Consider the following 16,257-nt stretch of genomic DNA (forward strand, 5'->3'; position numbering starts at 1 on the left):
TACTCCGTTTTGGGCTCAAAATAGCATTTATGTTAGGATTTATGTACTCAACAAAACAGCGTGTTACTGGTATGATCTGTAGCATATAAATAGGCTGTAATTGTTAGTTTCTCCTGCTTCCCCGGTCTCTGTACAAATGCTCTCAAACATATTTCCCAGCATCTTTTCTTTCCATCTTTGTCCATTTCCTTGGTCTCGTTCATACTTGTTTATTAACTTGCCCTCGTCCTGTAATATTACTCTCCTCATTGTTGCGGCTGGATGGCATCTCTCTCCTGTTGCCTTTATCTTCCATGTAATATCTCTATTTTACAGTCTTTTAGAGGAGAGGTTTCTTTCCTAGCTCCAAGCTAAATTCATAATTCATGTTTTTACAACAAGATGACCCACAAACCCCTGCAGTTTTTTTATTTGCTCTGCACAGCATCTACATTTTCGAGTGCATCGATTCATCACATTCATCTATTTTCCACCAAATCTGCAGTGCATACCTTTTGTATAACACATATTGTACGAGTGGGTAGTGGGAAGGGAAACATATTCATAGTTGCTTAAAGAGATAAGTAGCAAATGACTTCTCTCTCTTAGATAAAGAATGTTTTAAATACTTTGTTTTGAAGTCTACTTTTGCTGAGAGGACAGTTACCTGTTTGAGTGTGATTGTCAGCCAAAATACAAATGAGATGCAGATTGAGTCACGTGCCCTCCAGCTACAGACTAGTTTCATGTAAAAAGCATGTTTTATAAGATGTATGTGTGGAGAGGGGAAATGCGGGAGGCTGTTTACTTATTGTAAACATTTGGTTATGTGTGATGATGACTACCAGAGGCTTCTCTCCTCACGCATTGAGAGCAGAGTGTGAAACTTAGTCAAATAAAGCAAACAGGCTGAGCTGGAGAATTCTGGGTTTGTCTGAGCCACAGTGGGACTCCAGGCTCGCAGCATTCCTGCTCAATAAGTCATGAGCGTTTCTCCTCTCCTTCAGACGGCTCTAGTTTAGATGCTAAATAGATGACGTGAGGGCTGTGGCAGGCCCCCTCAGACTGCACAAAGCAGGACAGAGTTAATTTATGCTCTTTGTGTATATTTATATTATGTATGCATTAATAGACTTTCCCTTGTGTCAGCACCAAACTGGAGAAAAGCATACAGAATCCCGTGTTTTATTTCATTCACATTGTTATATAAGAATATACCCTCACTATTGAGTGTCTTCTAATCGGTTTTCGGAATTTCAATCTTGTCCCCATAATGACAATATATGATAAGGCAGATGTAATTCTAGAGGGGGTGGGGGATGTTTGCTTAGGGAGGATGAAGAGAGAAAAAATACAATTTGTCCTTATTTCTTAAATCTTGTGGGACTGTCTTTAATTGTATTCTGTTTTAGATTTTTTTTTAAATCTCCTCTCTAACACTTTAATTCTGCCTGTGTTTTGCATTGCAGATGGTGATGATGACCCTGGGCTCTCCTGGGTAGGGTCCTCTCCCTCCAGCAAAGACGTGGCGTCACCGTCACAGATGCTGGGGGACGGCTGCAGCGATCTGGGCATGGGCACAGGGGAGGAGGAAGGGGGCGCGGGGCTGCCCTACCCCTGCCAGTTCTGCGACAAGTCTTTCAGCCGCCTCAGCTACCTGAAGCGCCACGAGCAGATCCACAGCGACAAGCTGCCCTTCAAGTGCACCTTCTGCAGCCGCCTGTTCAAGCACAAGCGCAGCCGCGACCGCCACGTCAAGCTCCACACCGGAGACAAGAAGTACAGCTGCCAGGAATGTGAGGCGGCTTTCTCCCGCAGCGACCATCTCAAGATCCACCTGAAGACCCACAGCTCCAGCAAGCCCTTTAAGTGCAGCGTGTGCAAGAGAGGCTTCTCCTCCACATCCTCTCTGCAGAGCCACATGCAGGCCCACAGGAAGAACAAGGAGCACCTTGCCCTGCGTGCTGAAAAGGAAGGGGGGAAGCGTGGCAGCAATGCAGGCAGTGGAGGGGAGATGGACCAGGACCTGTACATGTGTGACTACTGTGAGGAGACCTTCAGCCAGACAGACGAGCTGGAGAAGCACGTAGTGACCCGCCACCCCCAGCTGTCTGACCGCTCCGACCTGCAGTGCATCCACTGCCCCGAGATCTTCAGTGATGAGGGCCTGCTGCTCTCCCATATCGAGACGTCCCACGCTAACCACAAACACAAGTGTCCCGTGTGCTCAGAGCAGTTCCCCTCTGTGGAGGACGTCTACTGCCACATGGACAGCCACCGGCAGCCCGACTCCAGTAATCACAGTCCCAGCCCTGACCCCGTGCTGGGCAGCGTGGCATCCATGAGCAGCGCCACCCCGGACTCCAGCGCCTCTCTGGAGAGGGGCTCCACCCCAGACTCCACCCTGAAGCCCATCCAGAGCCGGCGCAAGCTGGCCCCGAACTCTGACCATGACGACGGGGGTCACTGGACGGCCAAGGTGACCTACAGCTGCCCCTACTGCTCCAAGAGAGACTTCAACAGCCTGGCCGTTCTGGAGATTCATCTGAAGACCATCCATGCAGACAAGCCCCAGCAGAACCACACCTGCCAGCTGTGCCTGGACACCCTACCCACACTCTACAACCTCAACGAACACATCCGCAAAGCCCACAGAGGCAGTGGAGGCTCCTCAGCGGCCTTCCCCCTGCTTCAATTCACCAACGTGTCGGCCTTTCACTGCAACTACTGCCCAGACATGTTTGCAGACATCAACACCCTGCAGGAGCACATCCGTGTGTCCCACTGCCTACCTGGAGGAATGGTCGCAGGCTCCACCACCCTGGAGGGCAACCACGCCTTCTTCTGCAACCAGTGCTCCATGGGCTTTCTCACAGAGTCCTCTCTCACAGAGCACATCCAGCAGACCCACTGCAGTGGAGGAGGCATGCCCAAGATGGAGTCTCCCATCCTGCAGCCCTCCCAGTCTTTCATGGAGGTCTACTCCTGCCCTTACTGCACCAACTCGCCCATCTTCGGCTCCCTGCTCAAGCTCACCAAGCACATCAAGGAGAACCACAAGAACATCCCACTGGCCAATAACAAGCGGCAAGCAAAGGTGGCGGAACTCAGCCCCGCCTCCTCTGATGTGGAGATCTCCTCCCCCAAACGCCATAGGCTGGCTGGGGACTCCACCACGGCAGGGTCCAATGGAGACTACCCCTGCAACCAGTGTGACCTGCGCTTCAGCAGCTTTGAGGGCTTTCAAGCCCATCTCAAGTCCCACCTGGAAATGCTGCTGAGGAGGCAGTCCTGCCCGCAGTGCAACAAAGAGGACTTTGACTCCCAGGAGTCTCTGCTGCAGCACCTGACGGTCCACTACACCACCACGTCCACCCAGTACGTCTGTGAGAGCTGTGATAAGCAGTTCTCCTCAGTGGACGATCTGCAGAAGCACCTGCTCGACATGCACACCTTTGTGCTGTACCACTGTACGCTGTGCCAGGAGGTGTTTGACTCCAAGGTGTCCATCCAGGTCCACCTGGCTGTCAAGCACAGCAACGAGAAGAAGATGTTCCGCTGCACAGCCTGCACCTGGGACTTCCGGAAGGAGAGTGACCTTGAGCTGCACGTTAAACACAGCCACCTGGGGCACCCCACCGGCCCCGGTGTCACCAGCAAGGCCCGTAAGTGCATCTTCTGTGGGGAGACGTTCTGTACAGAGGTGGAGCTGCAGTGCCACATCACCACCCACAGTAAGAAGTTCAACTGCCGCTTCTGTGGCAAGGCCTTCCACGCCATCGTTCTGCTGGAGAGGCACCTGAGGGAGAAGCACTGTGTCTTTGATGGGGGGAACGGCACCGGGAATGGAGGAAGCCAGAATGGCACACCCAACGGTGTGACCCAGAGCTCCAAGCGTGGTGGAGGAAGCGAAAGATCGACAGTGGCCACGGAGCAGGCTGACCTGCAGAACATGCTGCTAAAGAACGCGAGTCAGGATGTAGCCAACAGCCATGAGGCCAGCGGAGGGGAGGAGGAGCTGGACAATTCAGAGCCCATGTACGCCTGTGACATCTGTGGAGCAGCCTACACTATGGAGAGTCTTCTGCAGAACCACCGACTGAGGGACCACAACATCCAGCCCGGGGACGACGACGCTGGCACCCGCAAGAAGAAGGCCGACTTTATCAAGGGAAACCACAAGTGCAACGTGTGCTCACGGACCTTCTTCTCTGAGAATGGCCTGAGGGAGCACGCCCAGACCCACCGTGGTCCCGCCAAGCACTACATGTGCCCCATCTGTGGAGAGCGCTTCCCCTCCCTGCTCACGCTCACCGAACACAAGGTCACCCACAGCAAGAGCCTGGACACGGGCACCTGCCGCATCTGTAAAATGCCCCTGCAGAGCGAGGAGGACTTCATAGAGCACTGCCAGATGCACCCAGACTTGAGGAACTCTCTGACGGGCTTCCGCTGTGTGGTATGCATGCAGACGGTCACCTCCACCCTGGAGCTCAAGATCCACGGCACCTTCCACATGCAGAAGCTCTCAGCCGGCGGGGGCAGCGGAGGCGGGGGCGGCTCAGCTTCCTCCTCCCCCAATGGCCAGCTGCAGCAACACAAGCACTACAAGTGTGCCCTGTGCCTCAAGGAGTTCAAGAACAAGCAGGATCTGGTGAAGCTGGATGTGAACGGGCTGCCCTATGGGCTGTGTGCTGGCTGTATGAGCCGGGCTACCAACGGCCAGTCTCCCAGCGGGGGCACCACTCCCCAGGAGGCCGGGGGAGAGAAGACTGCGGTTGGGCTGCGATGCCCCGAGTGTGCTGTGAAGTTTGAGACCCTGGAGGACCTGGAGAGCCACGTTCAGGTGGACCACCCCGAGATGAGCCCGGAGAACAGCGGGGCCAAGAAGGTGACGGATGCCTCTTCTATCCCTAAAGTAAGAACACACGTATAATGATTTCCCCCACTATGTCTTGATCAGCACATTGATTTACATTGAAATCTACGTACAATATAAGAAAATGCTAAGGTTTCGGTAAATAGCAGGTTCAGTTTAGTAATTTATGAATCAGCCATATGGTGAATAACCAACATGGTCCTCTGCAGTATAAAATAAATGGAAGTTATTACCAACCCAACAAAAAGTTTAATGGCCCTGCATTTAGACAAATCGAATGAATGCATTAGAACGTCATTGTATTCAATCACTCCTAATCCTTTTGAAATCTAAAGATTTTAATGTAATTTTTATCATTTTATGCCATGTTGTTCCCACTTATACTTATCATGGGTGCAAAAATAACCTAGTTTTAAAAGATTTCCCTCATACAATACTATAAACATTTTAACGGTATTTTCTAGCAGTGTGTCAGTTCCCAGTGGCTAGCGTGTCAGTAAGAAGTTGTGCTCAGTTAGATGTGTGAATTCATGGCTGCATTTCATTTGGGCCCGGCGGGGCCTGCAGCTCGGCCCTGCTGAGGCATTGTGTGGCCTGTTCGCTCTACTAGATATTGACAGTGAGGTCCCTGGGACGCTCAATCTTTACCTCCGCTTTTGTTTCAGCTCAGTGTAAGAGCAAGGAAAAACCTCCAAATCCCCCCCCCCCCCCCCCCCCCAGTACATCCTTTCTGTATTGTGTGTGTGTGAGTGAATGAGCAGTTTGATTCCCTCTCTAAAATGATTGTCTACCTGTCTGTTGCATTGCAGAAGAAGACGTACCAGTGCATCAAATGCCAAATGACCTTCGAGACAGAACGGGAGATCCAGATCCACGTAGCCAATCACATGATTGGTGAGTCAGCCTAGTCTCTTCCTGTTTGTGTGTTTACGCGTGTCTGTTTGTTATCTCTGTGCCCGTCTCTCCTTTCAGTTTCCTCTGGCTCCACAGCCTTCTGTTTGGCCTAGCCCTCACCCTCTCTCTCTCCCCGGCCTGCACAGCACACAGGTGTGAGACAGACAGGTGAAATGAACAGCTCTATTTGTGGAGCTGCCGCACTCGACAGCTGTTCCATTGTTTAACACTTGACTGCGCAGCTGAGGCCGTGGCTGCAGGTCTGATTGCTCCGTTAACTCTTCACTATGTGACCAGGGCTGTGACTGCAGGCCGTGCTGTACAGTAAAAGGGCAACAAACATTTCCTTTTCTTGCTCTCCCATTTTCCTCCTCATCACTGGACTTTCTCCCAGACAATAGCCCTCAATGTGTTCTCTCTCTCTCTCTCTCTCTCTCTCTCTCTCTCTCTCTCTCTCTCTCGCTCCCTCTCGCTCCCTCTCTCCCTCTCTCTCTCTCTCTCTCTCTTTCTCTCCCCCTCTCTCCCCCTCTCTCCCCCTCTCTCTTTCTCTCCCCCTCTCTCTCTCTCTCTCTCTCTCTCTCTCTCTCTCTCTCTCTCTCTCTCTCTCTCTCTCTCTCTCTCTCTCCCTCTCTCTCTCTCCCTCTTTCTCTTTCTCTCCCTCTCTCTCTCTCTCCCTCTTTCTCTCCCCCTCTCCCTCTCTCCCTCTCCCTCTCCCTCTCTCTCTCTATGCCTCTCTCTCTCCCTCTCTCTCTCCCTCTCTCTCTCTCTCTCTCTTCAACATGTGTGCACTCTCTAGGACGAAGTCTTTTTTTCTCTGCTCTACCAGTAACATTGAAATCTATGTACAATATATGAAAATGCTAAGGTTTCGGTAAATAGCAGGTTCAGTTTAGTAATTTATGAATCAGCCATATGGTGAATAACCAACATGGTCCTCTGCAGTATAAAATAATGGCACTGTAGAGCATTTCCTTTGTATGGTCTGATTGGCCACCCACTACTAACCTTGCGTGTTCACCACCTCGCACTGACCTCCACACCTGGATGTAGAGGACACTGTGGAGAGTTAGGAGGCATGGACGATCACATCACCTCACCCACAGTATGCATATCATTGTAATAATATGTTGTAAATAGGTCTCCAAAAAAGTTAGCGAGACCTTAGAAGCAGCCCAAAGATGCCAGACAGACTCCCCCCTGATTCCCACCAGGTGGATGACATTTCCTAGCACATGCTATCTGGAGGCAAGTCAGGTTTACAGGCTCTGATGCAGCACAGAGGTATGTGTGCTCAAACTGAAAAGTTCCTCTGTAGTTTTTTACGGGCTTCCTCCCTCTGTGTTGTTATTCTGTAACTAATAATTGCTGCCGCAGTGTACTGTAGTGTAGATTAACAAGCTTGGCCTGTGAGTAATTTGGGAGAACAAACGGCAGAACACTGAGAGCCGCAGCGACTCCCCAGCCTTCTCCAGGCCTGACAGCTGATATCGGAGTTGTGCCGGTTGATGTATTTTCAGTGCGTGGGTCCTCCTGAGTCCTGCAGTAGTTGTCTAGAGAGAGAGAGAGAGCTGGTACAGAACAGAACCACAGCTATAGTGTACAGGCGTGCTGCCTATCTCAGCCCAGTCTGGCTGGGAACAGAGCTTCTCCCCACTGGATTCCACTCCCCAGTTTCCTTTTCTCTTACTTCCCATCACACTGTGTTCATTTTCCTCTCCTCTCTGAGGGCTGAAGGCCCATCCCATCCATGTCCCCATGCTCTCTCTCCTCCCCCATCTCCACCTTCAGCCCTCCACCCTGAGAATCCTCTCCTTTCAGAGCGCTCTCTCCCTCTAAAAGACTGTACCGCGATGGGGAGAGATAGGGGGTGCTTGAAGGGGGGCAGGCTGAATGCTCGTCTCTCTCAGCCGCCATGGAGGGAATTTTGGGTTAATTAACATCAGAATTTTCAGAAAACTGGAGATTAATTATGGAATTGAGGCAGATTATTTTCAATAATGTTGTTATTTTATTTCTTTCGAACCCCTCTTCAAAGATGGATGACGTTTTTAACAGTGAAAGAGAGCAGTGTCTTTACCTTTATCTGTCGAGGCTTCTGTGGTGAGAAAATTGAGGAGAGATCACAGAGGAGGAGTTTTCTGCTCTCCCTCTCGCTCCTCTCTTTCTTGGGCAGATTACGAAACAATCATTAAAAAGCTACGCTATCTGTCGGCTTTGATATATGACTGCTGAGGTTATCCTTGAGTTTTGATATATGACTGCTGAGGTTATTCCTGAGCTTTGATATATGACTGCTGAGGTCATCCCTGAGCTTTGATATATGACTGCTGAGGTCATCCCTGAGCTTTGATATATGACTGCGAAGGTCATCCCTGAGCTTTGATATATGACTGCGGAGGTCATCCCTGAGCTTTGATATATGACTGCGGAGGTCATCCCTGAGCTTTGATATATGACTGCGGAGGTCATCCCTGAGCTTTGATATATGACTGTGGAGGTCATCCCTGAGCTTTGATATATGACTGCGGAGGTCATCCCTGAGCTTTGATATATGACTGCGGAGGTCATCCCTGAGCTTTGATATATGACTGCTGAGGTCATCCCTGAGCTTTGATATATGACTGCTGAGGTCATCCCTGAGCTTTGATATATGACTGCTGAGGTCATCCCTGAGCTTTGATATATGACTGCTGAGGTCATCCCTGAGCTTTGATATATGACTGCTGAGGTCATCCCTGAGCTTTGATATATGACTGCTGAGGTCATCCCTGAGCTTTGATATATGACTGCGGAGATCATCCCTGAGCTTTGATATTTTCCCCTCCTCTTTTCCCCTTATAGAAACCCTTCAGAATGCGCAAGTCTTAGTTCTCACTAGGCATTTCCAACCTAAAATGTCCTGAAACATTCTATGTTATACATTAGTTTGTTAGAACAGTAGCAACAGTGAAGGTATTCTGCATTCTACTCCATTGTTTACAGTTTGTAAGGTGATGGATGCAGTCTTCATCCCCACTGTGGCAGAGAGGGCATTTTGGAGAGAGTGATCTAGAACAAGAGGTCTTCAGTGTGTGTTGTCTGTGCGTCACATCACTAATGATAAAGTTCCGGCAGTGCGGCTTAGCTTGTCGACGCATTTGTCAGCAGTGATAATCATGTCGACTTCCTTTCTTCCTCTCCGCTACTTCGTTGGTGTTCAGACATTCACCTTACATTTCCATACATGTTATTAATGTGCATCTGCCGTCACAGGTCTGTGTGTGGTAGAGAGATGTGTGTGTTGTGGTTGAGCTTGGGTGGGTATCTTTTGTCATATATACTATCTTAGCCCCTCTCATAACAAATCCCCCTGATGTAACTGAGATATCTGAAATAAACTCAGCTGCGCAGTTGACATTGACACACACACACACACACCTCCCAATTGTACATCCCTGCTCTCTTCACATTTGCACGGTGAAGATGTGCACTGCAGACACCTCACCTACCCGGCCCTGTTATCCACAGTGACATTTGTGAAGGTGTGATCATACCCTCGCTCTCCCCTCCCAGTTTTGTCTTGGATGATCATTAACAAGGTGACACTGCATCTCAATCAGTTTACCTCCTGAAAGCTCCAACATCTGCTCAATGCGGCTCCTATCTCCTTCCTGTGCGAGTACACTCGTGTGTGTGTGTGTGTGTGTGTGTGTGTGTGTGTGGGGGGGGGGGGGGGGGGGGGGGGGATTTGTGCAACTTCCCCACTGTCACTTTTCTTATACACCTCTACCCCACAGAGTGTGAGGATGCACACACACAAACTCACTTAGCATTGAAGATGGTGAGATCTCCCTAAAGCCTAAACCTGGAACGGTCTCTGTGGAAAGGTTGGGACACAGTTATTGTAGAGTGAAGAGGTGCATGTGTGGTTAGCAAAGCTCTGTGAACTGATGTGTTTAGCTGAAGTTGATGCTTCCCTCAGATGGCTTGTTATGCATGCATCCTCACTAGCTGCGGATTTACTTTCGTGTTGCTAGCCAAGTTTGAGTGTGGAGGGTAATCGATGAGACGGGGAGAAGTGGAGGAGCAGGCACGGAAAAGTCCTTGATTACATGGAGAAAAGGGGGTGTAAAAACCTGGTGTTTTAATTCATCTGAGTGGTGCGCCAGGCAACTGCCAAACGAGAGGCCTTCACCAGGAGGCAGTGGACCTAGTGGAATGGGTGTATTTCTCCCACTGCCTGTCCATTCCTATTTCTCTGATTGTTTAATGTAGACGTACCACGGCTGGGTGGAGAGGAGACTGCCTAACAACACGGCTCAGACAGCTCACACTGTCACGTGTGATTACACTAGCAGAATTATTATTCTGTTACACACATACACCCGACACGTACACTCACATCAAACACACAGATAAACCTGCTTACCTACGGCCTCCCTCACCTTGTTAAGGCCCCCCCCCCCCCATCACATTGGCCTGTCAGCGTTTCTCCACTGGGAGGTTATTTATTTAACTAGGCAAGTCAGTTAAGAACAAGTCAGTTAAGAACTAAGAACAAATTCTTATTTAAAATGACGGCCTACCCCGGACTACGCTGGGCCAATTGTGTGCCGCCCTATGTGACTCCCAATCACGGCCGGATGAGATGCAGCCTGGATTCGAACCAGGTACTGCAGTGACGCCTCTTGCACTGAGAGCTCGGGAGACTGGAATGTGATTATGCAGCTTTCCTCATGGCTGTGCCAGCGTTTTGCTCTGTCCTGGAGGACAGGTGATTTGAAGGGAGGCAGCGGAGACCTCCAACTGTATAATCTAATCCAGTAATGTGATAGAGTCCCCCAACGCTGCACTAACTGCTCACAGGGTAAAGCAGTGTAGAGTGTACCCATGGCCCCCTAAAAACCCTGTCAGAATAAATCCGATATAATGGGATGAACAGAGAGACAGAGAGGGGAAACTGCTCTCTGTTATTAAAGACTTGTACCTTTTCCTCTTAATCTCTTCAGCATGAATGTGTTAATACGGCAATTCCTTGGCACTCGAATCGTCTTCAACAGTGTATTTGATCATTAAAGTAAGTGCCCATATTCTCCCTAACATCATGTTTCATAATAGGAATGAACAACGTGATGGTGTCATAAATAATACATTGGACATATGTTTACACTTTTCCAATAAGTACATTCTACAGTATACTAACACCCACCAACTGCAATTTTGTGTACACTATTTACACTCTCCGCCCACGATACATTTCTACACACTGCCAAAGCCAAACAGCCAGCTACTCTACATCTCATCTCTCGCCCTCAGATGGAGAGCAGAGGAGAGAGAGAGAGAAGCCATTTTGGCCCGGGGTGATAACCTGCCAGTGGGGACAACCCAGTGTTCTGCTATTGTGTTGTAAATCCCTGCGGCGTGCCTGCCGTGTGGGCTGTGACTGATGCCCATGTCTGCGCACGATGGAGATAACCACAATAATAATAGTCCAGCCCTTCCAGGGGGAAGCAGACAGAGAGAGGGAGTGAGAGGCCACATGCTGAACAATAGGAGTGTCGGACCAGAGCCCCTCATTTCCCAGGGAGAGAGAGTGTCAGAGGGCCAGATCACTTTCGTTTCCTTTCCCCCCAGATGGAGGGATACCACTAGCAAGACAGACAGAGGAGAGATGACAAAATATTAGAAAGGTGGCTGCTGAGAGAGGGGAAGCTGGGAAATTCTGAAGTAAAGGAGAAAAGAACAGAGTAGAGAACGATAGAATATTTAAAGAACAGATTGAAGTCATTAGTGAGGACTAATGTGGGGATTGAGGTTTGGATTTTAAGAGCCTCTAAATGTCCATGAAGACATAGCTATTTAACTACAGGCAATCAGGCATGACTACAAATGACTATTTTGTATGATGTGGTGAAGCCTTTACGTTTAAGACAAAAGCTCTCACAGCAGTGTCTACGCCATTTTGTTTTCCTCAGAATGACAGGGAATAGGGATGGAAGGGTTGTTTTAGGAAACTGCATACAGTTCAATGGTTCTGCATCTTCCCTATTTATAGGCTAGAGGGGTGTAAGGTTGGGGGGGGGGGTTGTTGATGGGGTGCTGTGCACCACGGTGGGGCCACCCCCTGGGCCCTTGACTGGGGGTCCCACCTATGTGGTTAATCACAGTGCTCTTTGAGTTCAGAGCGTCATTTTAACCCCGGTTTGGCAGGGCTCAGCGGGGCAACAGGCCCAGCGCGCCGCCCCACCCCCTGCTGGCAGGGGTGGGAGAAGCAGGGGGGGCAGAGCGTTACCACACAAACTCACACCTGCAGGGGGCTCCTCCATGCTTTGCAGCTGCACAGCGGAAAACAATAAAGACTGTGGGAAAAAAGGCCAGTGTGGTCCTGAGAGACACCAACACACAAAGAGAGGAGAGAAGTGAGGGAACGGGGAGAGAAGTGAGGGAGCGGGGAGAGAAGTGAGGGAGCGGGGAGAGAAGTGAGGGAGCCGGGAGAGAAGTGAGGGAGCCGGGAGAGAAGTGAGGGAGCGGGGAGAGAAGTGAGGGAGCCGGGAGAGAAGTGAGGGAGCCGGGAGAGAAGTGAGGGAGCGGGGAGAGAAGTGAGGGAGCCGGGAGAGAAGTGAGGGAGCGGGGAGAGAAGTGAGGGAGCGGGGAGAGAAGTGAGGGAGCGGGGAGAGAAGTGAGGGAGCGGGGAGAGAAGTGAGGGAGCGGGGAGAGAAGTGAGGGAGCGGGGAGAGAAGTGAGGGAGCGGGGAGAAGTGAGGGAGCGGAAGAGTGAAAAGGGAATTCAGAGCGAGCAGAGACTGCCTTAGCAACCCAACCTACAGCAACAAATAAGGTAAAGAGAGAGACTGTATTGTTGTTGTCAATACCCAGCTGTTTTTAGCACCCTTCTGTTGTACAAACTCATGGTAGCTGATACAAATATTTGTACAGTACTAATGCTACTACTGATATTTGGCCAGAATATGCGAGCGGGGCGACATTTTGTCTGTGCGCGTGGGCAGACATACTTCAGGACAGGAGCTCTTCCATCTCACACGCATGGCCTCTCCCCCACCCCTTCTCACTCTCTCCTTTACACACACATCGACACACACACGGCTCTGCTCTCTCCACCACGTCCTGAGGAAAAGCATGCAGACACTAATGCCGCACTAATCACCGGCGCCCAGAACTCACAGCACGCCCGCTCTCCTTTCAATCGCCTTAATCAGCCAACACATTTCAATTAGCATATTGTGTTTAACCTGACTTTCATCTTCTTTTATTGGTAGATTTAGCTGTACCCCCCCTCTCCCCCCCACTTTTTTCCTCTACCCCACCCCTTCTCTCTCCCCCTCCTCCCGTCTCGCCCCCTCCTCCCCATTCCAGTAACTGTAGAAGTGGAAGAGATCAGTGTAATGGAGACACGCATTAAAGCATCTACTGGAGTTTCTCCCCTCAGCAAGGCCACAGTCTGAAAAACCCAACTCTGGATCCAACCACTTTAGTTGAGCGCTGTAGCCTTATGACTGATGCTCATGAGTTTCTTCATGGGTATTTCCATCATATTTATTTGCTTGGGACATGAGCTGTGACTGGATATTAGTCCGGGTCTTAGGAATACAGAGAGGAGTGAGTTGGTTTATCACGTTGAACGATACAGAGAGAGTATCCGGTGCATGTTACAGTAGCCGCTGCCCTACCATAACCCCCCATGTATGAACCCCCCCCCCCCCCCTCTAACCCCCATCTAATCATGGACCTACTGACTAACTGTCACCCTGCCTTCTCTTTCCACCCACCTTGCCTGTCGGACGGCCTGTAGGAGAACCTGCCCATCTGCAAGGTTTGTCCCCCTTCTCTCTCCGTACCAAGCTGTGTGAATGGAGCCCTGCCTGTTGAGCACTGGGAAAGAGTGGGGAGGGGGACCGGCCCATAGGGCTACATAAGGCTACAGAGCCATATGGCAGGACACTGCATGATGCACACGAGATAATAGTGTAAAATACTCCAAATCAAATAGAAATAGCAGCAGACTGTTTAACTGGCATGGCTACAGTGTAAAGATGATCTGTAGCGCCCACTCTCAACACAAACCCTCTCATATTCTTTGCACACCAATGTAAAGGTCCACACCCCCCACCCCCGATGGCTGTGTGTGCATGATGAACCCCCCCGCCCCCCTCCCAGCCAGGCCCAGGGTACAGCCACTCACCTGAAACTAATTGCCCTCGGGGGAGCCCAGCTAATGATGCATCTCATTCCTAATTCTTACTTATTCATTTCAAGGAAGTTAGCGAGCTAGCGCCCCGAGCATGAACCCAGATGAGCAGCGGGGCGGAAAGGCGTCCCGGCTGATCCCTTTAACCCAGAAGTGATGTCACAGTACAGCACTATTCATGTTACTGCTCCTCTACTCTGGCACACACCTGACCTCTCACTGGTAAATCAGCGCCTGCTATCAGAGTCACGTTCCCAACGGTAGTGCTGCTGTCTTGAACTTTAAGCCATATGTTACCCTTAATGCATGAGTGATGTTTAAGATGCCTTCTGTCCTCCTGTGATGTTTTAAGTGTTATTCCAAGCATGCTCTTCGGTGACATCATGAGACTAACCCTTTATACGGAGGCCAGACCTGTAATCTTCCTGTGACGGCCCAGCCATCGGTCTCTAGTGATGTATGTCTGTGTTGCGCTCAACTAGTAATGTCTGAGGAGTATTCCCTAGGGGAGTGCCTGAGCAGTCTCCTTTTAGTGTTTGCGCGTGGTGTGTGTGTGTCGAGATGAAGAGCGAGTGAGGGAGAGGCGCTGGGGAGAGAGGCCTGGTGTGGGCTCTGTGTGTCACTGAAGACCTAATGAGGCAGCACACACAAAGCTTTAGGAGTCAATGGATGTGGATAATGTGGATGATGGCTCACTCCACTGCGTGCATGAGTGTGTGTGCGCCCCGTGCCAGCCTGATAGCCATAAGGCAGCGTTTTTGAGCGATGAAAGCTTTGCCCTCTGCCTTCAGTCCACTGCTCAAATAATTATTGTACCATCCATGAAACTCCTTCAAATAGTCACCATCTGAAGTATTCCTCCATATCTGTTATTCCCCCTGGCTGTAGAACATTGCAGTGTAAATGTGGTCTGTTGGAGGATGTTGGTTCTCTACTGGCCTCCACTGAACACCTAGTAACACACCTAGTAACACACAGTAGAGATGCTACGAACATGGGAACAGATGACAGGCCCCTCATGCACATCCCTCACCACCTGGAGCCAGCCAGCCAGAACACCAGAGGGGAGGGAGGGGGGAGGGTGGGTGGGAGGGTGGATGGAAGATAAAGGGAGGGGGGTGGGGTGGATGGAGGATAAAGGGAGAGAGGGAGGGAGGGAGGGAGGGAGGGAGGGAGGGAGGGAGGGTGGGTGGGTGGGTGGGTGGATGGAAGATAAAGGGATGGAGGGAGGATGAGGGAGAGGGATGGGGGATGGAGGGAGAGAGGGAGAGGGGTGGATGGAGGATAAAGGGATGGAGGGAGGATGAGAGGGAGTGAGAGGGATGGGGGATGGAGGATGGAGGGAGAGAGGGATGGATGGAGGAAGAGAGAGTGGGAGGGAGGATAAAGGGAGGGAGAGAGGATGGAGGGAGAAAAGGTTGGAGGGAGAGGGGGAGAGAGGGATGGAGGATATAGGGAAGGAGGATTGGGGGAGAGAGGGATGGAGGACAAAGGGATTGAGGGATGGGGAAGGGAGAGCGGAATGGAGGATAAAGGGATAGATGGAGAGAGGAGGGTGAGTAGATTTGGTATTGCTCCTTTATGGATCTACTCGACCGTTTCGTTGTGATCGGAGAGGTGTCAATTGTTCCACAGAATGTCAGCATACCACTCGTCATAGAGACAACATAATGTAATGTTGTTGCAATGTTTATGAGTGCTCATGCACATGAGCACATGTATGCACATGGTCATAGGCAGCCAGCCAGTCAGAAGTGTTTGAGTCAAGTAGCCTCCCACAGAATCTAGGTAGCAACTAACAAAATAATAGTAACTACTTTACGGCCATTGTATTCCTGTCATTCCCTCTTTCACTTCTTGTCTTTCTGTGCCGGTCTCTACTGCATTCCTCTAGTTACCCCCACTGAGCATTACATGTTTGAATATAAAAAAGCAAGAATAAAATAGCTCTGATGTTGGTGAAGTGTTTGTTTGCAAGGCTGAGTGCTGTTTGATCCCCCTGAGAGCTTGTTTTTTCCACGTTTGCGCTTGATTTGCTTCTTATGCTGTTTATTAAAAGTAATTACAAGCTGTTTGGAGATCTATAAGAGAACTGCTCAAGGGAAGCTCCTCCAAAATGTGTGGGAACAGAATGGAAAATTGGCTGTGTGTGTGTGTGTGTGTGTGTGTGTGTGTGTGTGTGTGTGTGTGTGTGTGTGTGTGTGTGTGTGTGTGTGTGTGTGTGTGTGTGTGTGTGTGTGTGTGTGTGTGTGTGTGTGTGTGTGTGTGGAATGAAGAGAAAGAAAAGGGGGTGTAGCATGTAATACATTTTTAAGTGTGTG

General features: G+C 50.2%; 1 protein-coding gene across 3 annotated transcripts in view; it reads left to right on the plus strand.

The window, feature by feature from the left end:
- LOC110501822 (zinc finger protein 423) overlaps nucleotides 1–16,257 on the plus strand; it is a 147,808-nt gene that overhangs the window by 74,946 nt on the left and 56,605 nt on the right. For 2 of the 3 annotated variants that reach the window (XM_036954070.1, XM_036954080.1), the window contains exons 4-6: nucleotides 1,449–4,897; nucleotides 5,668–5,752; nucleotides 13,541–13,561. In XM_036954070.1, the coding sequence (XP_036809965.1) occupies nucleotides 1,449–4,897; nucleotides 5,668–5,752; nucleotides 13,541–13,561 (3,555 nt within the window). The remainder of the gene's footprint in view (nucleotides 1–1,448; nucleotides 4,898–5,667; nucleotides 5,753–13,540; nucleotides 13,562–16,257) is intronic. The other variant, XM_036954086.1, reaches the window with a different exon arrangement.

This window comes from Oncorhynchus mykiss, chromosome 2 (genome assembly GCF_013265735.2).
Source record: "Oncorhynchus mykiss isolate Arlee chromosome 2, USDA_OmykA_1.1, whole genome shotgun sequence".
NCBI lineage: Eukaryota > Metazoa > Chordata > Actinopteri > Salmoniformes > Salmonidae > Oncorhynchus > Oncorhynchus mykiss.